This window comes from Scatophagus argus, chromosome 9 (genome assembly GCF_020382885.2).
Source record: "Scatophagus argus isolate fScaArg1 chromosome 9, fScaArg1.pri, whole genome shotgun sequence".
NCBI lineage: Eukaryota > Metazoa > Chordata > Actinopteri > Scatophagidae > Scatophagus > Scatophagus argus.
In genome coordinates this window covers 15033386-15057763 of record NC_058501.1, presented here as the reverse complement: position 1 = coordinate 15057763, position 24378 = coordinate 15033386, and the positions used below count along the sequence as shown (strand labels likewise).

Below are 24378 nucleotides of genomic sequence, written 5' to 3'. Positions count from 1 at the left end.
TCCTTTCAAGTAACTATTTCCCTCAAGCATACACATACACACACACACACACACACACACACACACGCCCAGCTCTTTCTCTCCCTATCTTCTGCACTTACTCAACCCACCCACCAAGACTCAAGGGTGCATGAAGGACATCAACACACATCTCTCTCGCTCTGTCCTCATCTCTCTCTTCATCCTTAACTATTTCTCTCTCTCTCTCCGCTTTGCTTTCTCTCCCTCCTTCTCTCTCTCTCACGCACACACTCTCTGTGTTTTTCTCATTAAGTCCGCTGTAAATCAGATCACGCCTCTCTGCAATAAATTACAGACCTTGGAACAGGAGGAGAGACAGAGATGGAGGTGAAAAAGGAGGAGAAGAGTGGAGTTGGGTTGTAGCGATGTCAGGATGTAGGGAGCAAGACACAGCTGGATGATAAATTGTCTCTGAATGGGACATGAGAAAGAGTTAAATCATATATGTGTGAAGATGTGAGGCTGCATGCATGTGCAGTAGAAGCAGCACACACATAAAGACACACGTGCACAACACAAGGACACACACAGATAACAGCACAGCATCAGCACCTTTCACAGTCCACGGCAGCCAAACACCTACACACATTTTAGGGATCAAATGGCCATCCGCACAAAGTCCTCACAAAGTCCTCACAAAGTCAGACAAACTCATGAAGTCAACATGAACATGACATCAGCTGAATGGCATTTTGACACACATATTTGTCATGCAAGTGAACAAGAGAGTGCTGTTGTGTAAAAAACATTTTTAGAGCTAGCGACTCCCTCTGCTATGCAAGTAGGAGGAGATATTTTGGTTGTCAAGGATTTCCAGATTAAAAAAATCCCACTCGTTTGACATAAAGACACGCTGTTATACGACTGGAATTTAGAGCATTTCCAAGGTCTGGATGGGAGAGCAAAATATCTGATTCCTTGATTAGCTGAGCTGAGTTACCTGTAGGCTAGTTAGAGCTGTACTGTATTATGCCAGGTCATAACATGATCTCCTGAAAAATGCAAAAATATGGATGTGTGTTTTCATCTTTGACATTTTTTAGATAACTGGACAGGAGTGAGACTCTTGTTTTTCTTGAGTTAACTACAGCAGGCAACAGACCTTGGTTGTTGGAAAAACAAACCCTTTTTAAACCTGCAAAAAGAGGAAGAGGAAGGAAGAGATTGATATGAAGTTTGCCAATTTGTTGCTTGAATAGGATGTCAAATTAAAAGGTACCAGATGGACACTACAAAGCTGTTTTACAAAGCTGAGTCATGGATGTGCAGAAAGACATGGATGCACATGGCACATGCAATTTCAGCCCTATTTTGCAGCAGTAATCCACCAAGCATGTATGAGTTGATTTGGCAAAGGAAGCAGAGATATTAAACATGGATGAAATAATCCATGGTTTGAGGAAGAAATGGAAAAAATGGAAAGGAAAAAATGAGGAAGGAAATGCTTTCAATATGTTGGCCTCGAGAATACACACACACACTGAAGAATAAAAATGAATGCAAACATAACTCAGTTTGCAGAAAGGGGTACTTTTAAGTTTGACACCTCAGTTGATTCTTTTTGTCTGAGCTCAAATAAGCTTTGTGTTCATGCTGACAGATGATCACACAGACATGTCGAACACTGATTACACGTGTGCTCACTCACTCATTCTCATCCTTCTCCTCCTCTTAGATATTGATCCTCCTCTTTCCAATTGAGCTTTGTTTCTTTTAATCCAGTCTTGTTATCTCTAATTAAGACAACACTTTACGTGCCTCCTCTGCACCTGAGGCCCAGCGAGAGCCACTCACCAACAACGTCAAGGGATGGAACAACCCTCCTCTATTTTCTCTCTCACACATACATGCACATTCCTGCCCATGCACAGACGCACCAACACATATGCACACATTCATCAAACCACTGGACCATGGGGTGTTTGGTTAGCTTCTTGCCTAAGCAGCTGAAGAGACCCCATATTTATATCAGTTCTCTAACCCCTACAACCCCCATCCCCATGAACAGTGTCATTGCCACCGCACACACACTTTCCCTTCACAAAGATGAATTATGCATTTAGCATTGCCTGTAATTGACCCAGAGCATTTGCATAAAGCATTTGTGTTCATGCAGGGAAAGCTGACACAACATAGTAGTAGAAATAATAACACACTGAGTGTCTGTCAGTGTCAGCGCTGCACATGGGAACAGGGAGAAGCCCTCTTCTCTTTAGGCTACCGCAGTGGATTATTTCATAACACTGAAGAGGTTATGAAACTCTGTAGTCCTAGTTGGAGCATCCCACCTCCTCTTCTCTCTGTCTGCGCTCGCATGTTGTCATACACACATAACCTCCACGCTGTATGAATACCAAACCTCCACTCTGCTCACTGCAGCACAGACACAGACCCATACACACTTCAGCACAGTCAAGCTACTGTCCTCTAGCTTCTTATTGTCTGTTGTCAACAATTATGCAGTGCAATGCACACACACACACATTATATACATACATATATATATCATTTACAAGTAAAGTCAAACGCCTAATTTCAGTTTTCAGTTTAACTGAGCAGTAATTTGGTCAATAATTTGGTCTATGAAATATCAGAACATGATGAAAAACATCCCAATGTCATATTCAATTTGTTTAATTTTTCCAACCAACAGTCCAGAATCAAAAGATATTCAGTTCACTATCATCAAAAACAAAAGCAACCACAAATCACCACATTTTTGTTGAAAAATAACTTAAGCAATTATAATTGTGTCCCATTCATTTTCAATATCTCAATATGAAAATTGTCAATCAACCCATCCAAAACTTCCTGACTGGACAAGGTAACTTTTCTATACCGCTGTGTGTATTTGTACGTGCACGTCAGAGTGGACGATATGCGAATGTTTGTTTCCCTTTCAAAACACGATGGACAACCCGGAAACCATTACCCAAACACACACACACACACACACACACACACATATGCGCGCACACACTCCTTTTTAATCTTACAGCACCATCTATTATTCAGCAAGAGCAGGTGGGAGGGGTGGAGTAAAGGGGTAGTAGGGGCGTGACTGAATGAAGAGTGGGTGTGGAGGGAGGGGGCAATCAAGGGTGGAGACGTGTGTGGGTGTGTGTATGTGTGTGTGTTGGGGTTGAGGATGATTAAAGAGAGGCAACCCCCCATCCTGTGCACATTTTCAGCTCACTCTAATCCCATGAATGGTAAATTGCAGCCGACCATTCAGATGGAGGAGCAAGAGGAAGACAAAGACAGCGAGGAGGAATAAAAAACCCCTGACCCTCCAGCCCCCTACTCACTTCCTCTCTATAGACTGTCATACTTCAGACGGGTGGTTTGTGTCAACACAGCATGTTGCTAATGAAAGAGCTAACGACTACGGCACACACGTTAATACTATTAACTGATTATTCTCACAATACAGGACACTCACTTTGACTAATTTTCATACCTAAATAAAAAGTCTCCATGTGAGAGAATAGCAGCCTCTCAATCCTCACTCAGGGACATCCTGAACAGGACAATCAGACATGCTGGATGGGGTAGGAAGACTAGGAAAACGTTTAAAAAACAAAAAAAGGTAATCTAAAAATAAAATATAAGCACATTTGTGAACACACATCAAAGATTTTCACTTTGATTTTTTTGTAAAATACAGCAAAACTGGAGTCTTCCAGCAGCTCTGACTGACCAGTATGTTAGCATGCTAAGAAAAATACTTAAAAACTGAAATTTTCATCTCCTGGTGGCGCTATATGGAAAGTCACGGGGTCACCAAACTCAGAGAGATTCATCCTCTGAGGATTATGAAAGTCTGTATAGAATTTCATGATAATTTAATCATTTAATTTAATCATCTTTAATAGTTTATACAGTATTTTTGGCCACACATGTGCATCGACTGTCCAAAAGAAATTGCCATCCTACTATCACATCTGAGAGTAAGAACACTGGAAAATTACATTTAACAACAAACGTGTCCAAAATGCACATGTGCTTCAAATTCACATGACATATGACTGATATAACAAAACGCCTACACTCTTATTATTCACAGTCAAACACTGACTCAAGGCAAAGACTCTGAGACGGCTGCACAAACAAGACGATAATGGCAATGATGATACATACTTCAATCACTAGAGACAAGTAAACAAGTAAAGCTGAAAAACACATCTCTTTTCTTTGCTTATGGCAACAAACAGGCAAAAAAGTACAGCAGCAGAGTCACTCATTGATCAAAATGAGAGAACTGGGTTTTGCTACTGAGAACCAAAAACCAATGTTGGCCCATTCAGCTAAAATGCCTCCCACTCCTGCACCCACACTCACTCATCAACTGGATCTATTCTGTCTGGCATGAAAGCTATCAGTAAACAAAATCGGTGTGACTGTCAAGCAGGGGGAGATCAGTGCACAGAGGAGTGCGCTAGAGGACAGTGACGAGAGGAGACGAGGCCAGCGGGAGGAGGAAGAGGAATCTGGGTTGTACTTATTCAGACACAGAGGGAAACTGGAGATCTGCCCCCATAAAGGACGAATATCTGGGACTTGGACAAAGACAGGACTGACAGAATCTATGCCAAAACACAACGTTATCTCGACTAAAATGCAATACATGCTCCTCTAACTGCAACCAATGATTATTTTTATTTGATTAATTAATTCAGATATTCAGCTTGCAATGATATGAAACAAAGAACGCAGCAAATCTTCACGTTTGAGACTCTGGAGCCATCAAATCTTTCCCCTTTATGCTTAACAGATCACTTAATTGCTTATCAAAATAGTTTCCCATTAATTTTCCATCAGTAGAAATTAAAAAAAAAAAAAAAATCAACAAATTATTTTATTACTAAAATGTAAAAAAATATATCATAATTTCTTGACCCTCAGTTTGTTTGTTTGTTTTACTCAACCAGCAGTCCCAAACCTCAAAATATTCAGTTTATAACCAAATAAAACAAAGCAGCAAATTTTCACACCTACCAAGCTAGAACCAGAAAAGGTTTAATGTTTTGTTTGAGAATTGACATCCAATTACTTGATTAATTGTCACAGATTATTATTCAGACCTACAAGTCAGACAATGCTTTCTTGTACTGATCTGAGTTTCTCATTCTTATTCACAACCACACATATCAAACTGCTGCCCAGAGTTATCTAGTTGGAGGCTAATTCACTCACTCGAAAGCTGAAAACAGGACTCCACTTGAGTGTTTCCTTTCCTTTGATAAAACAGAGTTTTGCACCCTTATCCAGTTAAGAGATGATGGGAAAGGACCTACACATTGTCACAAAGATGAACAATGTCTGCATCAAATCAAGCGCTGATGAAAGTGTGTGTGTGTGTGTTTGTGTGTGGCAGCTTGTGCATGAATTTATGTTTGTGTGAGTATTTGTCTACATGCAGACGACACATTTGTATTCATGGCTGGTTGATGCATCATGCTCTGAGCTGCAGGCGTTACAGAAACACATCCACTAAACCTGGGAAACCCTGTGATGTAACATTTTACTCAGCAGGGAAGTGACTTCCAGTGTGATGAGCGAGCAGCTTCACCTTGTGTGTGCGCCAAATTCACAGGCTTTCTGTTTTGAGGCTGAATGGGTGACAGAGGCAAACCAAAACAGGTGTTTTGAGGAGTTTAGAAAGGGCGGTTTCTAAAAAAAAACAAAAACAAAGGGGGGGTATGATGTGGAGGAAAAAACAGCAAGAGAGAGGAGGAGGTAAAGAGAGAGAACAATGAGAGAGAGTTGCTCGCTTTCCATCAGCAGTTCTGTGATCAATATTACTGTCTGACAGGGCAATGCTCCAGCCTTTACTGTAAATCACTTCCTATTATGATGGACCTTTAAATCACACACACATACGCACGCACACACAAACGCACAAATAACTGACCTGCAACAAACATACAAACGCACACACATAGATGCACATACATTCGTTCATACCATCGCCCATTTTAGCACACACCCACATTAGATATTTATGTCTTAAGAGCGCATTCCCGAAAACAGGCAATAAAGAGCACTAAGAGAGTAGGAAAATATGACTTCTGTCCAGCTGAGCTACAGTTAAAATGCTGGACTTGGCTCTAAATTTATGCACAATATGTGCATGGGGAACAGGAACATAATGTGAACTTATAATCAAAGGTGTTGTTCAGGCCAAAGAGACTGACATATGACTCATGCTGGGATCATTTCAACAAGCAAGTGAACTTTAAAGGCATTTTATTTAGGCTTTCAAAAATCAGTTTACCTTTATTTGTGCAAAACAAATTTATTGTGATTGTCACAATATTGCCAAGCCATGGAATATTAAAAAAGTGGGGAAATACGACTATTAACACAACTACGTTACAGTGAAGACATCAACAGCTTACAAGAAAGACTGACAGCTAGCTAGCTAGACAAGACATGCACAGATCAATATCTCACGGGTAGCTATCCAGATAAAGTAAGGAGAGTCAGACTGACAGAAAGATAGTTAGATTTAATAATGTAATACTCACTGATTCAGTTCCACATCCAAGATGAATTTCCTGCCAAAAGCATTGACTTGAAAGCTTGCTTGGGCCACATGGTCCCCCTAAAAAGGCAGGGGACAAAGGTTATTATTTACTGATACTAAACACAGCCATTATCATAATAACGGATCAATTTATTTTTATATGCAAGGATCAATTCTCATTTACATTGACGGATGGCTGAGTTGTCTTTTTCAGCATCCATCAACAGTAAGAAAAAGACTGTTCTCATTAAGCCATCAAGGTCCGTGTAATCTTCTGAATTTTAATTTCTTGCTAAAGATCTCACGTAACACTTGAGCTATCGGAAATACAGTTTTGTAACACCCCCTCACACTCATAAGTAGACACACACTAAGCAAACATGCACGCGGCCAACACTTTGATGACCATTTATGTTTACCATACAGTGTCTGTCACAGTTTCCCAGAGCCAAGGATTAATTGAAACTCTTAAAGTCATACTTTGATGTGGCAACAATGATATGAATGTACAAAAATACAGAAATTCACATTCTTTCGTCTCTGTATGCGTTCGGGGTGGAGGGTGGGGTTTGATTCCTCTCCAGTTCCGGGCACATATGGTACAGGCTTCATTACACACCCTTGGGTCAATAAGAATTCCCTGCAATCATTCCTGTGCAGGTCAAGGGGAGTCCCAGAGCTGAGCTAAAACACAGCTCACCCTCCCCCAGACTCGGCCCAGGGGCTACCTTCATTACAAACCGGACACTGCATGACAGGGAGGTGAGGAGGGGTGTGTGTGTGTGTGGTTTTTTTTTTGTTTCCGTTTGAGGAGGTGTCCCCTGTGCTCACCCAAGGGTGACCTTAGCCTATGAGTCCCCCCCAGACTCTATTGTTTGCAGGAGTGTGTCTGTGAGTGGCCAATGCATATATGAGGGAGTAAGTGTGTGTGTGTGTGCGTGTGTGACTGAGAGAGAGAGAGAGAGAGGATGTAAGAGGACAATCCCTTTCTATGGTACACTTGTAATGAAATCTAATCTGGCAGGCTGAATCCATGATGGGAGGAGGTACCAGTAACTGCGTTTAATGAAAGCACATCCCAGCTTGACCGAGCCGGGCTGATATTCTGAGGCCACCGCTGACTCTTCTGACATTGATTTCTGAGTTATACCAAGTCTGACTTTCCACTCATGACCGTCGAAGTGTGACCGTAAGTGGTATCAGTCTACTGCGTGGAGACCAGAGATGCAGGAAGGCAAACATACAAGCCAACACAGACACATGATCATGACTGATTCCTCTGGAATCTTTTGCTTTTCCACCATAACAAAAACAACACTTGTACAACAAAGCGGCGAAGCGGTTTGTGTCTGAGACTGAAAATAGGCAAAGCAAAAGAAGTCTATAAATAACTTGCTGTGTGTCATACATTTTCAGAACTGTTTGACAGATTTGTTTTTAGGCTATTGATCTAAAAACAGCCAATAACTGATCAAACTTTGTGCAAGTGACATCACAGCTCATTGCAAAACAGATTGAAAGCCCCTGGAGAGCAAGAGGCTCAGAACATCAAGTCAAACTGAAGATGATTTGATGTTCAGTATACTGCATATATATCTACATTTTTCAAAAAGAGTAAAATAAAAAAAAAAAACATCACCCAAGCTGTAAAAATCAGGAATTACGCAGAAATGACTCATGAGAACATGAGGGTTTAGTCATGATATGACATGGTTGGAGCAAACCGTCTTCTGTAGAAAGTAAAAACGCTGCTCTAGAGAAACTCGTCTTCTAGCTTTAAAACCCAGTTTGTGTTGCATGACAAACCGACAATGGAAATTAGTATCAGTTTCAAAAAGAAAATCTTAAAATCATATCTGATAGCAGATGGTTCCTGTTAGCTTGTTTACCCATCGGGCTGCAGCTCTGTCTGAGGTGTGAGAGAGACAAAGGGTTAGCGCCTCCCTGTATGCCGCCATCTGTAGCCCTCTCCAGTCTCTGAGAGCCCTGAATAGGCTAGCCTACACAAGCCTAAGCTGCACAAATTAAAAACGCATGACAGGTTTGCACAATGCTAATTGACTCATCTCTTGAAATGAACCCAGCAGACATGCTGTTTCACTGAATTGAGTCAGTGAACAGTTGAACAGTGATTATGGTTATTACTGCACTGTATCGGTTATTACAGTCCAAATGGCTCTGGTAGGCTTTCTTCTCCAACAGTCCTGTAACTACTAACGTCTTTCTACAAAATTTTGTCACGATATTTAGTGTGTGGACACACCTAAACATACTACAAAACAAAGTTTCTCCCATGTGCAGCTTGATTTATCTACTGGCCTACAGAGTTTTGCTTGCATGTTGAATGAAGGTACTGACATCCAAACATGGGCTACAGTACAAATGTGTATATAAATACTTATATCTCTATTTAAAAGTATTAATTAGCACTCTGTCCCTCTTTAGAACAAATTTCCTGCAGATTATCACAATAAATATTACAATAATCCCTTAGTAGTGGATTTTTGATGCCAAATCCTATATTGATATTTGAGAGCTAAAAGAATCTGCTAATTATGTACTAGCTAAGGTTTTCAACATAAACAAACATTAATATTCCTCAAATCTGGTTAAAGGCCATATCATCCAAAACAAGACGTTTAACAGATAAAAAATAAACTTGCCAGTGCCTTCTGGTGGACATTATCCAATGGTGACACCGTTTCTCACCTTAAACAGTGCATCTTTAGTATTTCTCTGCTGCAGCTTCTTGGTACCTACCAGGCGACGTCTGTGCACAGATACATCAGCGATAAGCTAAAATCTGCTGATAATATCATCCACTCGGATATATCAGTCAAGCTCTGACAGCTAACCTCTGGTCACTCTCTTCAATCATGAATAAACTGAAAATGCTGCTTAAAGGGATATGAATTGGTGGAGGTGAAGCAGCAGCTGAACAGACAAGATGCAAGTTGTCACTAAATTATTAATCATCCTGGCTGGCCACTACAGCTGATGATTTCCTATATGTGCAGTGTGGACAGAGTAAACGTTGGGAGCCTTATAACTTATCAGAATATTTTAAATCAATTCACATGCAGTGGTCTGTGTGCGTATGCAGGAAGTGATGACCCACATAGCACCTGCAGCCTGTCTAATTAGCGCGGTCTGTTCCTGCTTAAATGTTTCAAGCTTTTATTCCCCCCCGTTTTGCTTACATTTAACTATTAATATCCCCTCTGAGGACAAGGACAGAGGAGATGAATCAGTGCAAACATAAACACGAAGGAGACAGAGATGTCTCCTGAAGGCATCTCTGTTTCTCTCACTCTCTCTTTCCATCCTGAAGACAGTGAAAAACACCGTGTACCTGCGAGGAGCCGGGGCTGACTTTAACCCTGGTGCTGAGCTCGTCCTGGGTGATCTGGCTGTGGTTGTGCCTGCTGTAGAGCAGGCGGAGAGGCACCGTGTCCTCCTTCCCGACAAACCTGCCTGCATCACGAAGAGCCTTCAAGCTCGACAAGGCGTCTCCTGTACAGAAGGGGAAAACACCGATTTCATTACCCCCGTCTGTCCCTCCGTGCGGGAGGTGATATGGAGGAGACACATTCATCACAAACGCGGCTATCTGAAATATCGATTGGTCCTATTTCATTTGATAACATGAAACAGCTACAGGCTACATGCATATTTTAGAGTAGATCATGAAGTAGCCGAGGCTGGGGGAAAATAAAATAAACACGGGCCTATTGATGAAGATTTACGACTTGGTTAGTGCGATAATTATTCATATAAAATCTAAAATAGCATTTCTTACCATTTTGGGTATTAGGGCTGCTCTGGTGACCGACGTGCATCAATCCATAGAAGCACAAAAGGGAAATCCACCATCGCGGGCGCATCATCAGCATCATCACCTTTCTCTCCCGCTCTCTCTCTCTCTCTCTCTCGTTGGAAATAATAAAACAATGCGGTATTCCAGGGGCAGGCTCTCGGGGTCCTGCCTTCGCTAGGGGAGCTTGAAGCCTGGGATGGTCGTTTGGTTAGCGCAGTTCTCCTGATTGGGGTCCATCAGGGGGTCTCTACGAGTCTGAACGCCGAGCGCGTCTGAGCGCTCCGACACCCCGCGGATCAACAGCACGGAGGAGGCAGGGAGGAGAGGGAGAGAGAGAGAGAGAGAGCGAGAGAGAGGGGAAGGGCGAGGGAGAGGGAGGGAGGCAGGGATGGATGAAGGGGAGGAGAGGATTGGGGACGCCTCCTTAAAGCGCATCAATATCCAGCGGCTCACTGCAGAAACGCCTAACGCATAAGTATGAGCGAGCAGTGGAGTCGGGGAGCAGAGAAGCCGCGGGACAGGCCTTCCGCCGGCTGGACCGACGGGGACGATGTCAACGTTCGCCTCCTCCATGATAAATCATCATGTAGCGCCATTCCTGCCCAGTTGTGCCTGTTATTATCACCGTGAGTCACTCCATAATCTGCAAGGCTCCCAAAAGCCAAGGGAAAACTAATGAGTGTGTAAGATATGTATGCGAGCAGCGTTGTTTTTGTTCATGTTTTACTGACAGCAGCAATGTAAGATCGATCTCTTAAAGGCATATTATTCGGGAATTTCCTAATAAATAAATAAATAAAATAAAATAAATTAGACTCCCTCTCAATCATCACTTACGACCAACTATAGAAACAAGAAGTGTGTGACATCGTCTGTGTCTGCCATCTGATTGTATTATTGTATATTACTATTATTGTTATTGTTATTGTTGTTGTTGCTGCGGTGTTCGGGACGTTTCCAGGTGTCAACAATTCAAAACTGTTAAGTCTCATTCCCAGCTCGTCATATACTGATCTTCTGGGTTTGTGGCGATTTAATAGTGTGAGTATAAGACTCAGCAATTCACTCAGTCTTTTTTCCATAATTCTTTAACAGCAACTGACAACTTCTGCATAGTATGCCTTTAAGTCCCATCAGATTTTCTAGTTTATGCCACAACAACAAATTGGGACATGTTTAGAAAATTGTGACATTTTAAATATCTGAATATTCTGTTCCTCCTCTACACAAGGACGCTTTGAATTCAAGTCTTTGACACGTTGACCTTGCAATTTGTTCATGAATTAACAAAACCTTTAAACTGTTGACATCAGGAAACACAAAATCTTTTAATACTAGACCGACACTAAAGTTTATGTAAGCATACACCAGATGCTCGAATCTGGCGGAAATTTGCCCCGGGGCCACACAGCAAATCTCACAGAATTAATGAGCTGATGAGAATGATTTTTTTTTTTTTCCCCAGACACATAACGATTGTTTATTCAAGGAGCTGACATGGCTCTGAGGCAGGATTTCAACACAATCTGGCACAATGTTATTTTCAGTCTGAGGATTGTTGGGCCAGTTAATGTTTAGAGTGCACGATCAGGGAACAGTTTTTTTTTTGTTTGTTTACATTTGTTCAAAATTCCTTATTGTAACAAAGGAAACACACACGTGCATTTAAAAAGAAGTTGTGGAAGTGAAATTTTTAAGTCACTATTGCACACTATGGCAACGTAAGCATTACGTTAGTTTCTCTCAGCAGTTTAAAGACTTGGAAGACTCTAAATATGTACTGCAGATGTCTACATTTGAGTGTGAATTTTTATCTGTATGTGTTAGTATGTATATAGACTCCAGCCTCCACCCCCAATCAGCTATGAGACAGGTACAGTTTGTGTACTATGGTCATAATCTGTATCAAATAAGCAAAAATGATGATGATATCAGTATTCAGTGTTACCTTTTTATTCGCCGTATTTCTGTGCTTGTGCCTTGGAACACTTTGTTGCTTGCGTCTTTTTTCTTAATGGCGGTGGCACAGAGACTCTCTGACCCAGTGCATCCATTTGAGAGCAGCGAGGGAGAACAAGGGCACTATGTTAATGCACCAAATGCAGGGAAAAAAATGGAGAAGCTGAGCTAATGCATCAGAAAAAAAAAAAGCACACAGAGCCAAGTCATAAAAAGTGCACTTAGGAAGAATCCTAAAATGTCAAATATAATGTCAAGTACCACATGTCCAGCCTACAGGTCATTCACATTAAAATACATATGCAAACACTTTATAATTTTTTTAAATATACATATACAACCTCCGTGTGTCTGGGAGGATTCAAGACATGTTTCTCCAGATTACTGTGTAAAGTATTATGACTAAAGCTGACTTTTTTTCCATATGAAGTCACAAGTCAGTATTCAGAAAAGACTGAATGCTGACACCAGACCAACTCTGACAAAAAAAAAAATAAAAAAAATTGAGCATTTCAAGTGGTAATAAAAGGTACCAACCTCATCAAAGCTAAATATCTGGGTGTCATCTCTGGGTGACATTTTATTCCAGTTCCTGGTGTTTTGACCTAAAAACCTGAATTGCTGTTAGTTTAGATGCTGAACTTGGCTCTGCATTCGTTCCTCTGTCTGCAGCAGCTGAATCCAGGCAAAAGCAACTAACTTCCTTAATTTATAGCCCTCACAAAAGAGATTTGTATTAAGTTTTAAAATGTAGCGCGTAAGAGCGATGCAATTCCGAATCAAAATGGCACTACATTTTGTACATTAGAGACACATTTTACCGTTGACCAGCCTCTTGTTGAATTTAGAATTAAAAATGTCATTGTATGCTGGTTTAACATTTTCAAGTTTTATCTCTTATATAGTGCTGTGAACAAAATGTTACAGCACATCAACAGCTGCCTTTCATCTAATATTAAACAACATAAACAAATTAAAAGCCACCGCAGATCATTCCTCTGTCTTTAAATTGACATTTTTAAAGACAAGAAAAATCTAGTGGTTCACACAGTCCATGGCTCAGAGCATAGCATGGGCTCATGCTGGAAAAGGAAATGATAGTCCAGTTTATCTCTTCAATTATTTTTTTCCCTTCCTAGTCCTCAAAACCAAGAAATTCAGCATCCATTTCATCACTTGACTGAAAAAGCTCCCAAAGTTTCAGGGCGGAGTTGTTAGGAGTCTCATTTGGCTTTACATATTCAGCACACGTATCCATTTTCCGTCTTTTGCGTTTATAAACTCTGGTCCTCCTCTGTATTTTCCTGCCTGGAGAGAAGCTTTGCACGGGAAGACTTGCTTCTTCCTTTTTAGAGAGGCTGTTCCCGGTAATTTTGTCGGCCAGCACATTTCCATCCTGAACAGCCTCAAACGCTGAGGAATCCTGCTCTTGTTGATTTGTTACACCATTAAGACTTTCTGAAGAGAATTCATTTTGTATGTTCATATTATGTATGTGAGAGGTTGAATTCCTCAGGTCTTCGGTTATTATTTGCTCCACAGGGTCAATCTGAGTAACTCTGGAGGGAAAAAGGATGGGACATTCACCTCTAGAGGGAGCTGTTTCCATCTTGGACTGAGGATCCTTCGGAGGGCGAGGAGTCAGGGAATTTTGTCTGCATGGCCCTTTTTGTGCAAGAGATTTGTGCTTGGATCTGTCTAAGTGAGTGTCGAAGCTCCTCCTGCCCTCCTCCTGTATCTGAGTCGGAGCAGCAGAAGCAGGAACTGATCCAATTTTTAAAGCACGTCCTGAGTAAGTTCCCTCGAGCCCATCAACAGTCCGGTGCTGCTCTTCTTTAATAACCTCTGTGGCATCAAGGCATCCCTTCTGCCTTAGCTCAGTTTTCCCACATGGTCCAGGAACAATCAGAGTAGAGGAAACACTACACTTTGGTCTGATAGGAATCAAAGGAAAAATCAGGTGGGTGAAGTGAATTAGAAATATGAAAAGAATGAGAAATTTTTTTTTCCCCTGCAAGCTTGTTGTTGGTGGAAGTTTTACAGAAACGGGGACAAATTACCTTTTAACTTGATTTCTGATGTGGACGAAATTGCAATGCAGCGCTGAAATCAGTTTGTCCACAACCAAGTATTCGTCGCTCTTGGAGAAAGCTTTGTGACGTTCACTCTGTAGATGCTGGACAGAAAAAATAAAAATCATCCAGTTAAATAATTGATAATTGCAGCTGTCCAGTGGAGGCTACTGAACACACAATTTCCTCTACCTCACAAGCAACTAAATAAATACAAACAAAAAGCTGCTCTTCAGAATGCTGAGGTGGTCATTTAACACGATTTCATAACAACTTACCAAATAACAGCAACGTGTCTACGTTCTGAAAATGTGTGCATAAAGTAGGGTGAAAAACAAAACAATAAAGTATGCTTTGTGCATGTTTTTGTTGAACATGCACTAATAAATTTAATCATGTTATGACCCAAATGATAATTATGGCCAATTCAAATAAATAAGATGGTCTTTAAAAATAAAACACATGAAGACAGTTTGGTGTTCGCCGATTTAATGTAATCTTACTTGTTTTAATAGAGGCAGCTTTCTTAATTATAAATCTATAAATATGTAGGCACTGTACCATCATTAACACAATTCATTGTATGTCACGGTACTGCATTGGCAGTTGTCTGTCTTCCAAATATGCTAACTTACCATTGTGACGTTCTCATATTTGATCATACAGCATTCGCAGTAGCCACCTCGTTTCTTGTCTCTGTTCTTCTTTCGGCCGTGTGCTCTCTCTTCACTGGCTGAGGCTTTCCCACCTCTGAGCCCGGAGGTTGTACAAATAAACCCAAACTCAGATGAAACAGTTTGGAAACGTTGCATTTTGATATACTGTCAATAAGTATGGATAGGTGGCTCCAGCAGAACCAACTCAAATTGTACAGATATGCACTATTACAACCCACATAAAAGAACTGATGTCAGATGTCTCAGACTAAATTACAGATAAACATATATAAATAAATCCATTGTGAAAAAAATCCATTGTTTTTTAAACAGTGTGGAGAAGCATGTTTAGCTACTTTATTTTTCACAATGTCTGTCTGTGGATTCAGCCCAGAGGATAAATTAAAAACAAACCAAGACAAAGACAAAAGGACATCATTCAGAGAATATCGATAAACAACATCAGTAAGGTAAAAGACAAACCACTGAAAAATCTATCATGAGCTGGGTGCAAAATTTAGTTTGATAAACTCTGACGCTCCATGAGGGGAAATTTTAGGCATGGTGGTTCCGGTGACTAAAAGACGTTAACCGATACCTCTGAGAAAGTGGGATATACTGCACTGCCCTCTTATTAAGTTAGCTAAAAGGAAAGCAGGGAAAAAACAACACACCTGTGTGCCCGCTGTTTGTTCGCAGGAGGATCCTTGTCCTCGACGGAGAAGGGACTACAGGGAGGAACAGACTTCAGGTTGAACTCAGGCAAGTTTGGCATTGAGAGGTAGATTGGACGGTAGTGTCTGAGGAAGAAAAAAAAAAGAAACATTTTACTGTCAAAAGATGGAAACAACTCGAAGACAGCAGGCTTCTATTAACCCAGCGTCCCTTACCTGCTTGAATCCTCAACTTTGATCAACGGTTTACTGATTCGACCACCTGGAACACACATCACTGATGGTCAATTTAAAAATTTGAGCACATATTCACAAACCAGCAAAAACATGTGCAAAACATCAACCTGAAAAAGACTGGGTAATACAAGGTAAGCTCAGAAAGGGTGCTTAGTGCTAGATAAGCTATTTACCTCTGCATTTGTGAAAGCTTTGCTTTGATACTGACTCAGCTTTGACCTGTAACAAATGACAGAAAAAGCACTTAACAAATTGTAAATGTTAAACCAATAATTTTCAAGATGATAATCCCATAAAAATGTATCATTAGTACTATTATTTTAAGAATTCATTGAAGAATTTGAACCTGTAAACTTACACTTGCTTTGACAGCAGTGGTAGTAGGACGCTGGCTACTGACAAGCTTTTTTTTCTTGTGAACATATGCGATTATATCTGCCATAAAAGAAATAAACCAGAGTTGGTCATTATTGAGATTATACAATGTATATAACAGTTGATGTCATGTAATGTAACAAAAACTGACAGAACTTCTGCAACATACCATCTATATAGAGTATTTTCACACCCCACTCCAGAGCATTTGACAGGATCTTGTTCATTTGTACTCTCTCCTAAAAACAAACAAGTAAGTATTAGCACAGAAAACAAAAGAGGTAATTGCAGTTCTTCACTAAAATTCATTAGTGTTGACATGACAAACCTGCTCTTTCACCACTCTCTTCACCAAAGACTTCCCTCGACTTGTAACAAACTGCAAAACAGTAACAGAAAATGAAAATCTATGACATAAACAACAAGTGGTATTTACTTATAAGGGAGTTGGACAAACAGAACTGTAAACATATGTGCACTGTTGTTGATGAAACAATGAAACTGAACTCACCGTGTCTGTTTGGCCCATAGACCTGCTTTTCATGCTGTCTCCGTGGCTGCCAGGCTGGTGCTTTGAGCGAGGGTGAGGTGAACTCTGTCCGGAGTCCGGGCTAGGGACAGGAGAGTCCTGCCTGAGGCACTGCACATATCTAGCCTCCCTCTTGTTGGATACTAGATACTTAATTTCCTTACTGAAGAACTTCTCAACAGTCTGAGCGGCAAACACAAAAACAACAGGATAAGATTGATGGGAAAGCTTGAAACTGCAACACAGAGTATGTTGAGAGTCAGTGTTTACCATTCAGCCAAAATACATTCTTGGTACTAAACAAACTGCATCAGAGAGTATCAACAACTGTCAAGTACCAAAAGCTTGTTGAAAACTTAATAATCAAAGACAACAATAACAACAAAGCACATAGTTCAAGGGCTAAATTATGTCAGTCTAGGCCAGGGCAATAAAACAATACCAATACGCATCAGCACCAACACTTTATCAATAGCTATAACAAAATGGTTTGATAAAAAGTTTGATAGTTTCACTTTAATGCATTAAATGTACTATTCGAACTGCAATGAAAGCACATACATGCTATGAGTAACAAACAAATAGCCAATAATTTTACAGAAAACAACAACAAAAGAGGGTGCTTTTTACACTTTCATTCATTTCTTTACTCTAGCATACGCAACCTTGCATCCTGACACACTTAATTTCAAAACTAAAATAATTATTTATTCATAAAATTAAGATGTTAAAAGAAAAACAAGGTTAAATTCAAAATAATGCAGTCTAATTCAACTTTTTTTACCTCCTTGTCTTTACAGTTCAATAAAAACTATCAGTACTGACAGAAATGAAACATTTCATCATGATACATTTTTAAGCTACATCGTCAAGCCCAGTGTCAGTCTGTAATAATAAAATTCTACCACAGCGAGAGTCAGCCCACATCAGATGTCGAGGATAAAGCTCATTAGGAGTGAAGCTAGTGAGGTCTGCAGGGCTGAGCGATTGTAGGTAGAAAATATAAAACTTTGTGTAGTGACTTCATGCATATGTCATGCAGAGAGGTGACAGTTTGAACCTTTCCAACAACCGAAAAGAAAATGACAGAGAAAACAGGTTTCTGTCTCACCCCTCCCAGTTCCTTGATGTCAATCTCCAGTGTCTCTGCTATTCTGTTTGATGGCAGATCCAGGTAAAAAACTTTCCCAGCAAAAGGCTTCACTTGAGCATGAGAAGACACAAGCGATGCTGGTTTAGCTTGATTCAGTGTTGCCTTCTCACCAGCACTGACGCCTTTCCCTAAAATGCAATCAGTGGCCACATAGTCACATAAAGAGTCCAGATATAGTAGCAGTTAAAGCAGGGGTCTATTAAAATGTCAGTTCACTTGAATATTGTCATAATATGTTTTCTGATAATTCATTTCTCAATTTCTTAATCTCAATTTTATTAATTATTCACGTTCATTTTATGTTGTGTTTAAACCCCTAACCGCAAGGTAACAGTTTTGCAATCTGCCATCAGCTATTCAGCCAAAACAACTATTACGGTGTGTCAGGCAGAAATGGTAACAACGGCTAATTTGCTTAGAGCTTAAAGTCCAATACAACAGTAAGCAACAACATTACCTTTCCAACTTGGTCCTGTGTGCCTATGAGTGCGTTTCGGCTTCATTTTATTCTCATTCATTGAGAAAAAAAATGTTTTCTTGCCCTCCTGCCTTGACTCAGCATGCCTCAGGAAGTCGCCGTCTGTTCCCTGTGTGTAAACAAAGAAATGGTTATTTACAAATAAGACAAACAGGAAGAAAACAAACAACGTGTCTCAATCTATATGCAATGTAACGTTGAGAGACCTGAGACGGGGCGCTTGCTGTTATTCGAATTTAACTGACGGGAACTTTTAACTGCGTTCGAATCGTTTCCCCCACGGACAGGCAGCTTTGTCGGTTAGCTGCTTTGCTCGACTTACGTTACATTATCTCGTAAACTAACGTAAAACGTATGTATTAGCACGCTTGCTACCACATATGTTCCGTTGGAACATTGGCAAGCGTTTTATTTTTTTATTTCTTACTGTTTGGAGAGCTCTAGCAAACGTTTTAGGTCGCTACTATACAAAACATCACTTTCCCGCTTTAAATCCAATGGTGGAAGAAGTTTTCGTTGCCATGTTTAAGCTTTTCGGCAATATATTCACTATCTCATTTGAAAGCACTCAGCTCCCAAGTTAGACTCCTATAAATGTTATTACGTCACCAGATTATATTTATGAATAAAAGCTACCTGTCTTTCCCGAACCTTACTGTCATCTTTTCCATATCTTTCAGAAACTTAGAACTGGTAGTATTTTACGGAAACTCGTCAAACCTGGCACCCCGAAAATAAGTAAATGCATTCTTTGTCCTCAAATCTGATGTTTCCACAGTACTGTTAAAAAAATGCATAAAACCAATAACTAAATTTAAATTGAATATCAAGAAAAAATATATATTTTATTTAGAAATACTTTTTATATGTGAAAGTGTTTTATATCTATTATTGCATTTGGTTTAATTAAAAATTCTGAGGGTAGGATCAAGAATGTGCTTGGCAGAAATTTATATTACAAAACGTCATCATGTAATGTTTGCTAAACTGGCGAGTTAACAAGGGTTGCAACCTAACATGCACACCCGTTGAAGCTTTCCTTTTAGAACCTGTAGTGACTGTTACACTGTCAGAATACAAAACCGGAGAGCGGTGCTCATGGAAGATTATATCGATACAAAGGTGTTTCAGCAGGTAGGAAGTTGACGTTAGCTAAAGTAATTAGCTAACTGAGGCCAGTCTGTGAACTCTCCTGTCCATGTGATGTTACCGCACCTGGAATGCTATTGTAACGACGTACTAACCAAGCCAACATTTAACATTTCTGTGGCAGCTAGTTATTTGGCAAGGCGAGTTCTTAATAGTTACCATATAGATTAAATACGTCTAATGTCGGACTGTATCTTTGTGTTTTAAGACAGTATGAGTGCTCAAAGTCCAGCTTCTTCAGCCAGTAATGGCATTACTCCACTCCAACAGATGGTGGCGTCCTGCTCCGGTGCGGTCCTCACATCTTTGTTTGGTGAGACACCCAGCCTACAGTGTTTATTTGTATGTGCTCATGTTGCAACGATTCTTCCGACATTTTGAATATGCTGAAATTAAGGGTAACTATAGAGTTTGCCAGGAATAAAACACAAAAAACACAAAATATCAGTTTTGCTTGTCACATTGCAATTGACCTTACATAACACATGAACAATTAAAATACATGTGCAAGTGTTGGTATAGATTGGTTTTGTTTTGCATAACAAGACATCACATTTGGCAATATTGATACAATATAACTTGTCATATACTGAGGCTTATGAGAAGTTTGGGCTTTTTTTCAGTCACACCTTTGGATGTTGTGAAGATCAGACTGCAAGCGCAGAAAAATCCATTCCCCAAAGGTATCATGAATATAAATACCTTTGGTCTAGTATTATGTTTATTAATATAATAAATTGTGACAGATTATGACATTTTTTAAATCTGTTTCAGGGAAATGCTTTGTCTACTGCAATGGACTTATGGACCACATCTGTGTGTGTGAAAATGGCAACTCCAAGGCCTGGTATAAAGCCCCCGGTCACTTCAGTGGCACACTGGTAAAGATTCCACATACTCATTGCATTTGACCATTCAGTTTTTCCAAAAAAAAAAAACAGCTTAGAGTTATTTGGCAAAAAGTTTCTCATCACGTTTGTGTTTTGTATTAGTGGCCGATACAGCCTGTTTTTATGTGTGTAAATTGGTTAGAGTCAAATTGTGATAGAAAACTGCCAAACAGCACGTCTTCCAATTCTGACTCTACTCTGTATTTCTGCAGGATGCCTTCATCAAGATAACACGTGGTGAAGGAATCAGGGCATTATGGAGTGGTCTGCCTCCAACCCTGTGAGTGTGAGGTCTTCTGTGTCTCTCTAAGTCCCTCAGTGTTACTTCATACTGTCTGCACTCTTCTAGGGATGCACGATATGTATATCAGACAGAGTATTGATCCAGTAATGAGAAATTTATACTATTGCTCTCATTGACTTAGCAAGCATAGCATCTATACCTTTATGGTCTTGTGACTTCAGACTGCCGCAGGTGGGTAGAGCCACGCAGTGTAGACCAGAGAGCCAGACATGTTGTTACCGGTGTCCACTGCAATTTGCAATACTTGTTCTTTAAGGGTTTAGAGAGGAGGTAAAAATTCCACTTTGAACACAACAAATCTTATTGGAGCTTTGGAATATTAAATCATCCATCTTTGTTCACTCATCTTAGCCTTTCCTACCTTCATGTGTGCATAAACTATAGATTATGAACTTTTTAAAATACAAAAATTTGACTGCATGAATTATCTTATCAGTATTGGCTGAAAGACTAATGTCTATTGTACGTCCCTGATCTCCTCTGGAAATCCGAGTTATTGTGCAAATGTTGCTGCTTGACAGTCGTTTAGCCTGTAGCTGCTGCACTCATTAAGGGTGCTTCTGTTTGAAGTTGTACCGATTAGTGGTAAACCCCATTAGATTTTCTTGAAGGCTGATTACCAAAGAATGATTTATGTTGAGTATCATCATAATGGAAATTTTCTTAAATACATCGCATTGTTTATTAATTTATTAGTTGTTTTTGTGGTTGACTTTTCCTGCCAGGATGGACGCATAACTTCTGGATTTTTTTCCACATGTGTAGTGTGATGGCAGTACCAGCTACAGTGATTTACTTTACAAGCTACGACCAGCTGTGTGCGGCACTGAGGGTCAGGATGGGCGACTACGCTCAGGAGGCTCCTCTTTTGGCCGGAGCTATCGCTAGAGGTGAGCTGACTGCTATCCCATCACACTAGGTGAAAAGGCACCTGTGCAAAGTATTACAAGCTTTAACATCAGCATCACCATCTACATTCAGTTCCTGTTGATGGAGTGGAAAATATCTATTAAAAAATAAAGTTAAAAAAAAAAGCAGTTGGTGAGGATGATTACAAATTGCTTTCAGATCATTTTTGAAGTGATACCCTGACTCAAAATGAAAAATGTTTTTCGGTAGATATTTTTAACTTTTTTTTTTTTTTTTTTCTTCTGCGACAGCATGATTTCTGCAAGAGAAGCTGCGTTTGTGTTTTGAACTTTTTCTCTTTGTTTCTGTGTTCGTCAGTGGGTTCAGTGACAGTGATTAGCCCTCTGGAGCTGATCCGTACGAAGCTGCAGGCTCAGAAGCAGTCGTACAGGGAGCTGACTGCCTGCATCCGCACTGCAGTGCAGTCAGAAGGCTTGCTGTCTCTCTGGCGGGGTTTGGGGCCCACGCTCTTACGAGATGTGCCCTTTTCTGCCATGTACTGGTACAACTATGAGACTGGCAAGAAATGGCTGTGTGAATGGTATAGCACCAGAGAACCCACATTTGCCATTACCTTCCTATCTGGAGCAGTGTCTGGCTCTGTAAGTGCATCTGAACAGCATTCAGCTTTCCAACCTGTAGATGACATTATTAATTAACTTGAGAGAAAACATTGCAACTCATATTCACAGTATAATTCATAATTAATGTATTTAATAATACATTTTTCCTTTTCTTTCAGATTGCAGCCATTGTAACACTACCGTTTGATGTTGTCAAAACGAAAAGGCAGGTGGAGCTGGGAGAACTACAAGCAAAGAATTGTAATTGTCGCATTAACTCTTTGTTATTTTAATTAGTAAGCGCCTCTAAACTTTGCAGTTGTGCAGCATGTTTTGGGTCAGTGGATTCCCAGCCAGGGGTACCTCTACACTAGGTGGTACTTCTGAAGTTATCAGGGGGTCTGTGGAAAGATTATTGAAAAAAAAATTGATAAAAGCAAATATATCCATAGATTTGAGAGGAAAATCAATTAAACAAATAGGATTACATTTTTTTGCTATTTGTATATGTCACTGTGCAAAGAAAAGAACTACCACCTAAGACAAGATGACTGCACCTTACACACTTTCCACCAACTACACCGATACAACATCTTCACATTTCGTCACATGAAAAAGAAAACACAAACCTAATCAGTGAGAGAGCAGAGACTTCCAGTTAGATAGTTATAGTAATAGATAAATGATTGAAACCTGGTATGTCTGGTAGGGAAAAAACAACAATATGTGCTTTTATACAGTAAATTGTTAAAACCCTAAATAACAGGCAACACGTGTTGTCAAACTGGGATTCCTTTAAACCAAGACAGTCTTCTCTTACAGTAGATTGCATGAGAGATACCAAAATTTCAGAACATACTAAATATGTCAGGCTTAATTTGGAGTCTTGGACTAAAATATTTCACTCTTCGGTGTAAACATCATACAGCCTCAGTGAATATTTGGAACAAATGAGGAGGTGTTGATGAAGGTGTACTTTAGTTCATCTGACAGTCCTGTCAGATAAACAAGGTTGGGAACCACTGCTCTACTTTACTGAAACCACATTGTTTGTGGTCAGAGATTAATGATTAAGTTCATGCTGACTGTTGTCTCTGTGTTGTCAGTGTCCTGTCTGGTCTCCTCCTCTACCTTCAGTGTGATGAGCAGGATTGTAGCACAGGATGGCTTTGGTGGACTGTTCAAAGGTAGATACTTTGGTGAATTATCAATTATGTCCAATTAAATGGCATGTAGTTGCTCCTCAATATCTGTTTCCTCTCGGCCAGGTTTCCTCCCCAGGCTCATCAAAGTGGCACCGGCCTGTGCCATCATGATCAGCACTTATGAGTTCGGAAAGGCCTTTTTCCACAAACACAACCAGGAGAGGGTACTTGGGACACTGCAGACAAGCAATACCTGAAAGTTTTCCTGTCATTTCTCTCCAAACCAAACACCACAAGAACTACTGCTAGATTATACTTAGAAAGAAAGAGTTTATGTTGCCAAATTAAACAATACAAACAGAAATGGAAGTGACAAAGATCCATTTCTGAATTATAAGGTGTTACATATTGTCAGAGTTTATCTTAAATGATTTTTATTAGTATTTATAAGCAAATATTGTGTGTTTAATTCACTGCTAGAGATAACGTGCACACAAGTGAACAGAAATCTGGTTTTGCAGTGTTCAGAAGACATGCTTTTATCAGCCAGCAGATGGCAGCCACAGTTTTGTTAGAAATGTGTAATTTTCTTGGTCTCATTTGTGGCTCTCTCACTGGGATCATGTGCATTGTGCCTGAAGTCCCTCCATTAGAAATGTAAGATTAATCTCTGTTTTATTCCTCCTCTGTCTTCTGAGTCAGTGGATCCCAAAGATATTTTTGCACTTCCACTTCAGTCTCTTTTAACCTGTGATTACGTATCATGCCGGCATGTGTAGAGCTTTTCATCTTGACGGGAGACTGTGACACATGTAAACTCTGCACTAAGAAAATGCGAATGTGTTCTCGAATGTTCAAAATACATACCTGATTATGATTGGAAATTGCTTCCGTTTGTTGACTCTGCACAAGCTTCAT

General features: G+C 40.1%; 3 protein-coding genes across 7 annotated transcripts in view; 1 reads left to right on the top strand and 2 right to left on the bottom strand.

Moving 5' to 3' along the window:
- Positions 1–12396, bottom strand: part of adam22 (ADAM metallopeptidase domain 22) — a 58071-nt gene extending 45675 nt beyond the window's left edge. For all 3 annotated transcript variants that reach the window (XM_046398453.1, XM_046398451.1, XM_046398452.1), the window contains exons 1-3: positions 10350–12396; positions 9903–10063; positions 6552–6628 (exon numbers count right to left, since the gene is read on the bottom strand). In XM_046398453.1, the coding sequence (XP_046254409.1) occupies positions 6552–6628; positions 9903–10063; positions 10350–10446 (335 nt within the window). In that variant the 5' untranslated portion in view covers positions 10447–12396. The remainder of the gene's footprint in view (positions 1–6551; positions 6629–9902; positions 10064–10349) is intronic.
- Positions 12397–12535: 139 nt separating this feature from the next.
- dbf4 (DBF4 zinc finger) lies at positions 12536–19274 on the bottom strand. Of its 2 annotated transcripts, none has more exons than XM_046398455.1 (13): positions 19137–19274; positions 18480–18609; positions 17981–18150; positions 16852–17052; positions 16669–16719; positions 16510–16579; positions 16324–16400; positions 16139–16184; positions 15945–15990; positions 15729–15854; positions 15034–15148; positions 14387–14502; positions 12536–14260 (listed from the first exon to the last, which is right to left on the bottom strand). In XM_046398455.1, the coding sequence occupies exons 2-13, from the start codon at positions 18538–18540 to the stop codon at positions 13462–13464; spliced, it is 1878 nt and encodes a 625-aa protein (XP_046254411.1). In that variant the 5' UTR covers positions 18541–18609; positions 19137–19274; the 3' UTR covers positions 12536–13461. The 2 variants fall into 2 exon arrangements, with proteins under 2 accessions (XP_046254411.1, XP_046254410.1); XM_046398454.1 differs by lacking the exon at positions 19137–19274 and adding an exon at positions 18707–19073.
- A 184-nt stretch (positions 19275–19458) lies between these two features.
- slc25a40 (solute carrier family 25 member 40) lies at positions 19459–24344 on the top strand. 2 transcript variants are annotated; one of them, XM_046400015.1, is made up of 10 exons: positions 19459–19634; positions 19920–19962; positions 20273–20332; positions 20424–20530; positions 20752–20819; positions 21609–21733; positions 22071–22354; positions 22495–22576; positions 23422–23502; positions 23584–24344. In XM_046400015.1, exons 1-10 carry the CDS (start codon positions 19599–19601, stop codon positions 23715–23717), a joined length of 1020 nt encoding a protein of 339 aa, XP_046255971.1. In that variant the 5' UTR covers positions 19459–19598; the 3' UTR covers positions 23718–24344. The 2 variants fall into 2 exon arrangements, with proteins under 2 accessions (XP_046255971.1, XP_046255970.1); XM_046400014.1 differs by having other exon boundaries at positions 19474–19634; positions 19858–19962.
- The last annotated feature ends 34 nt before the right edge of the window (positions 24345–24378 follow it).

Coding starts and splice junctions, on each gene's coding strand:
- dbf4 (XM_046398455.1), bottom strand. CDS start 18,540: ATGAATGAGAATAAAATGAAGCCGAAACGCACTCATAGGCACACAGGA. Junction 16,720..16,851: donor CTATGGGCCAAACAGACACG/GTGAGTTCAGTT, acceptor ACTGTTTTGCAG/TTTGTTACAAGTCGAGGGAA. Junction 14,261..14,386: donor ATCAGAAATCAAGTTAAAAG/GTAATTTGTCCC, acceptor GATTCCTATCAG/ACCAAAGTGTAGTGTTTCCT.
- slc25a40 (XM_046400014.1), top strand. CDS start 19,863: ATGAGTGCTCAAAGTCCAGCTTCTTCAGCCAGTAATGGCATTACTCCA. Junction 20,531..20,751: donor GTCACTTCAGTGGCACACTG/GTAAAGATTCCA, acceptor GTATTTCTGCAG/GATGCCTTCATCAAGATAAC. Junction 23,503..23,583: donor CTTTGGTGGACTGTTCAAAG/GTAGATACTTTG, acceptor CCTCTCGGCCAG/GTTTCCTCCCCAGGCTCATC.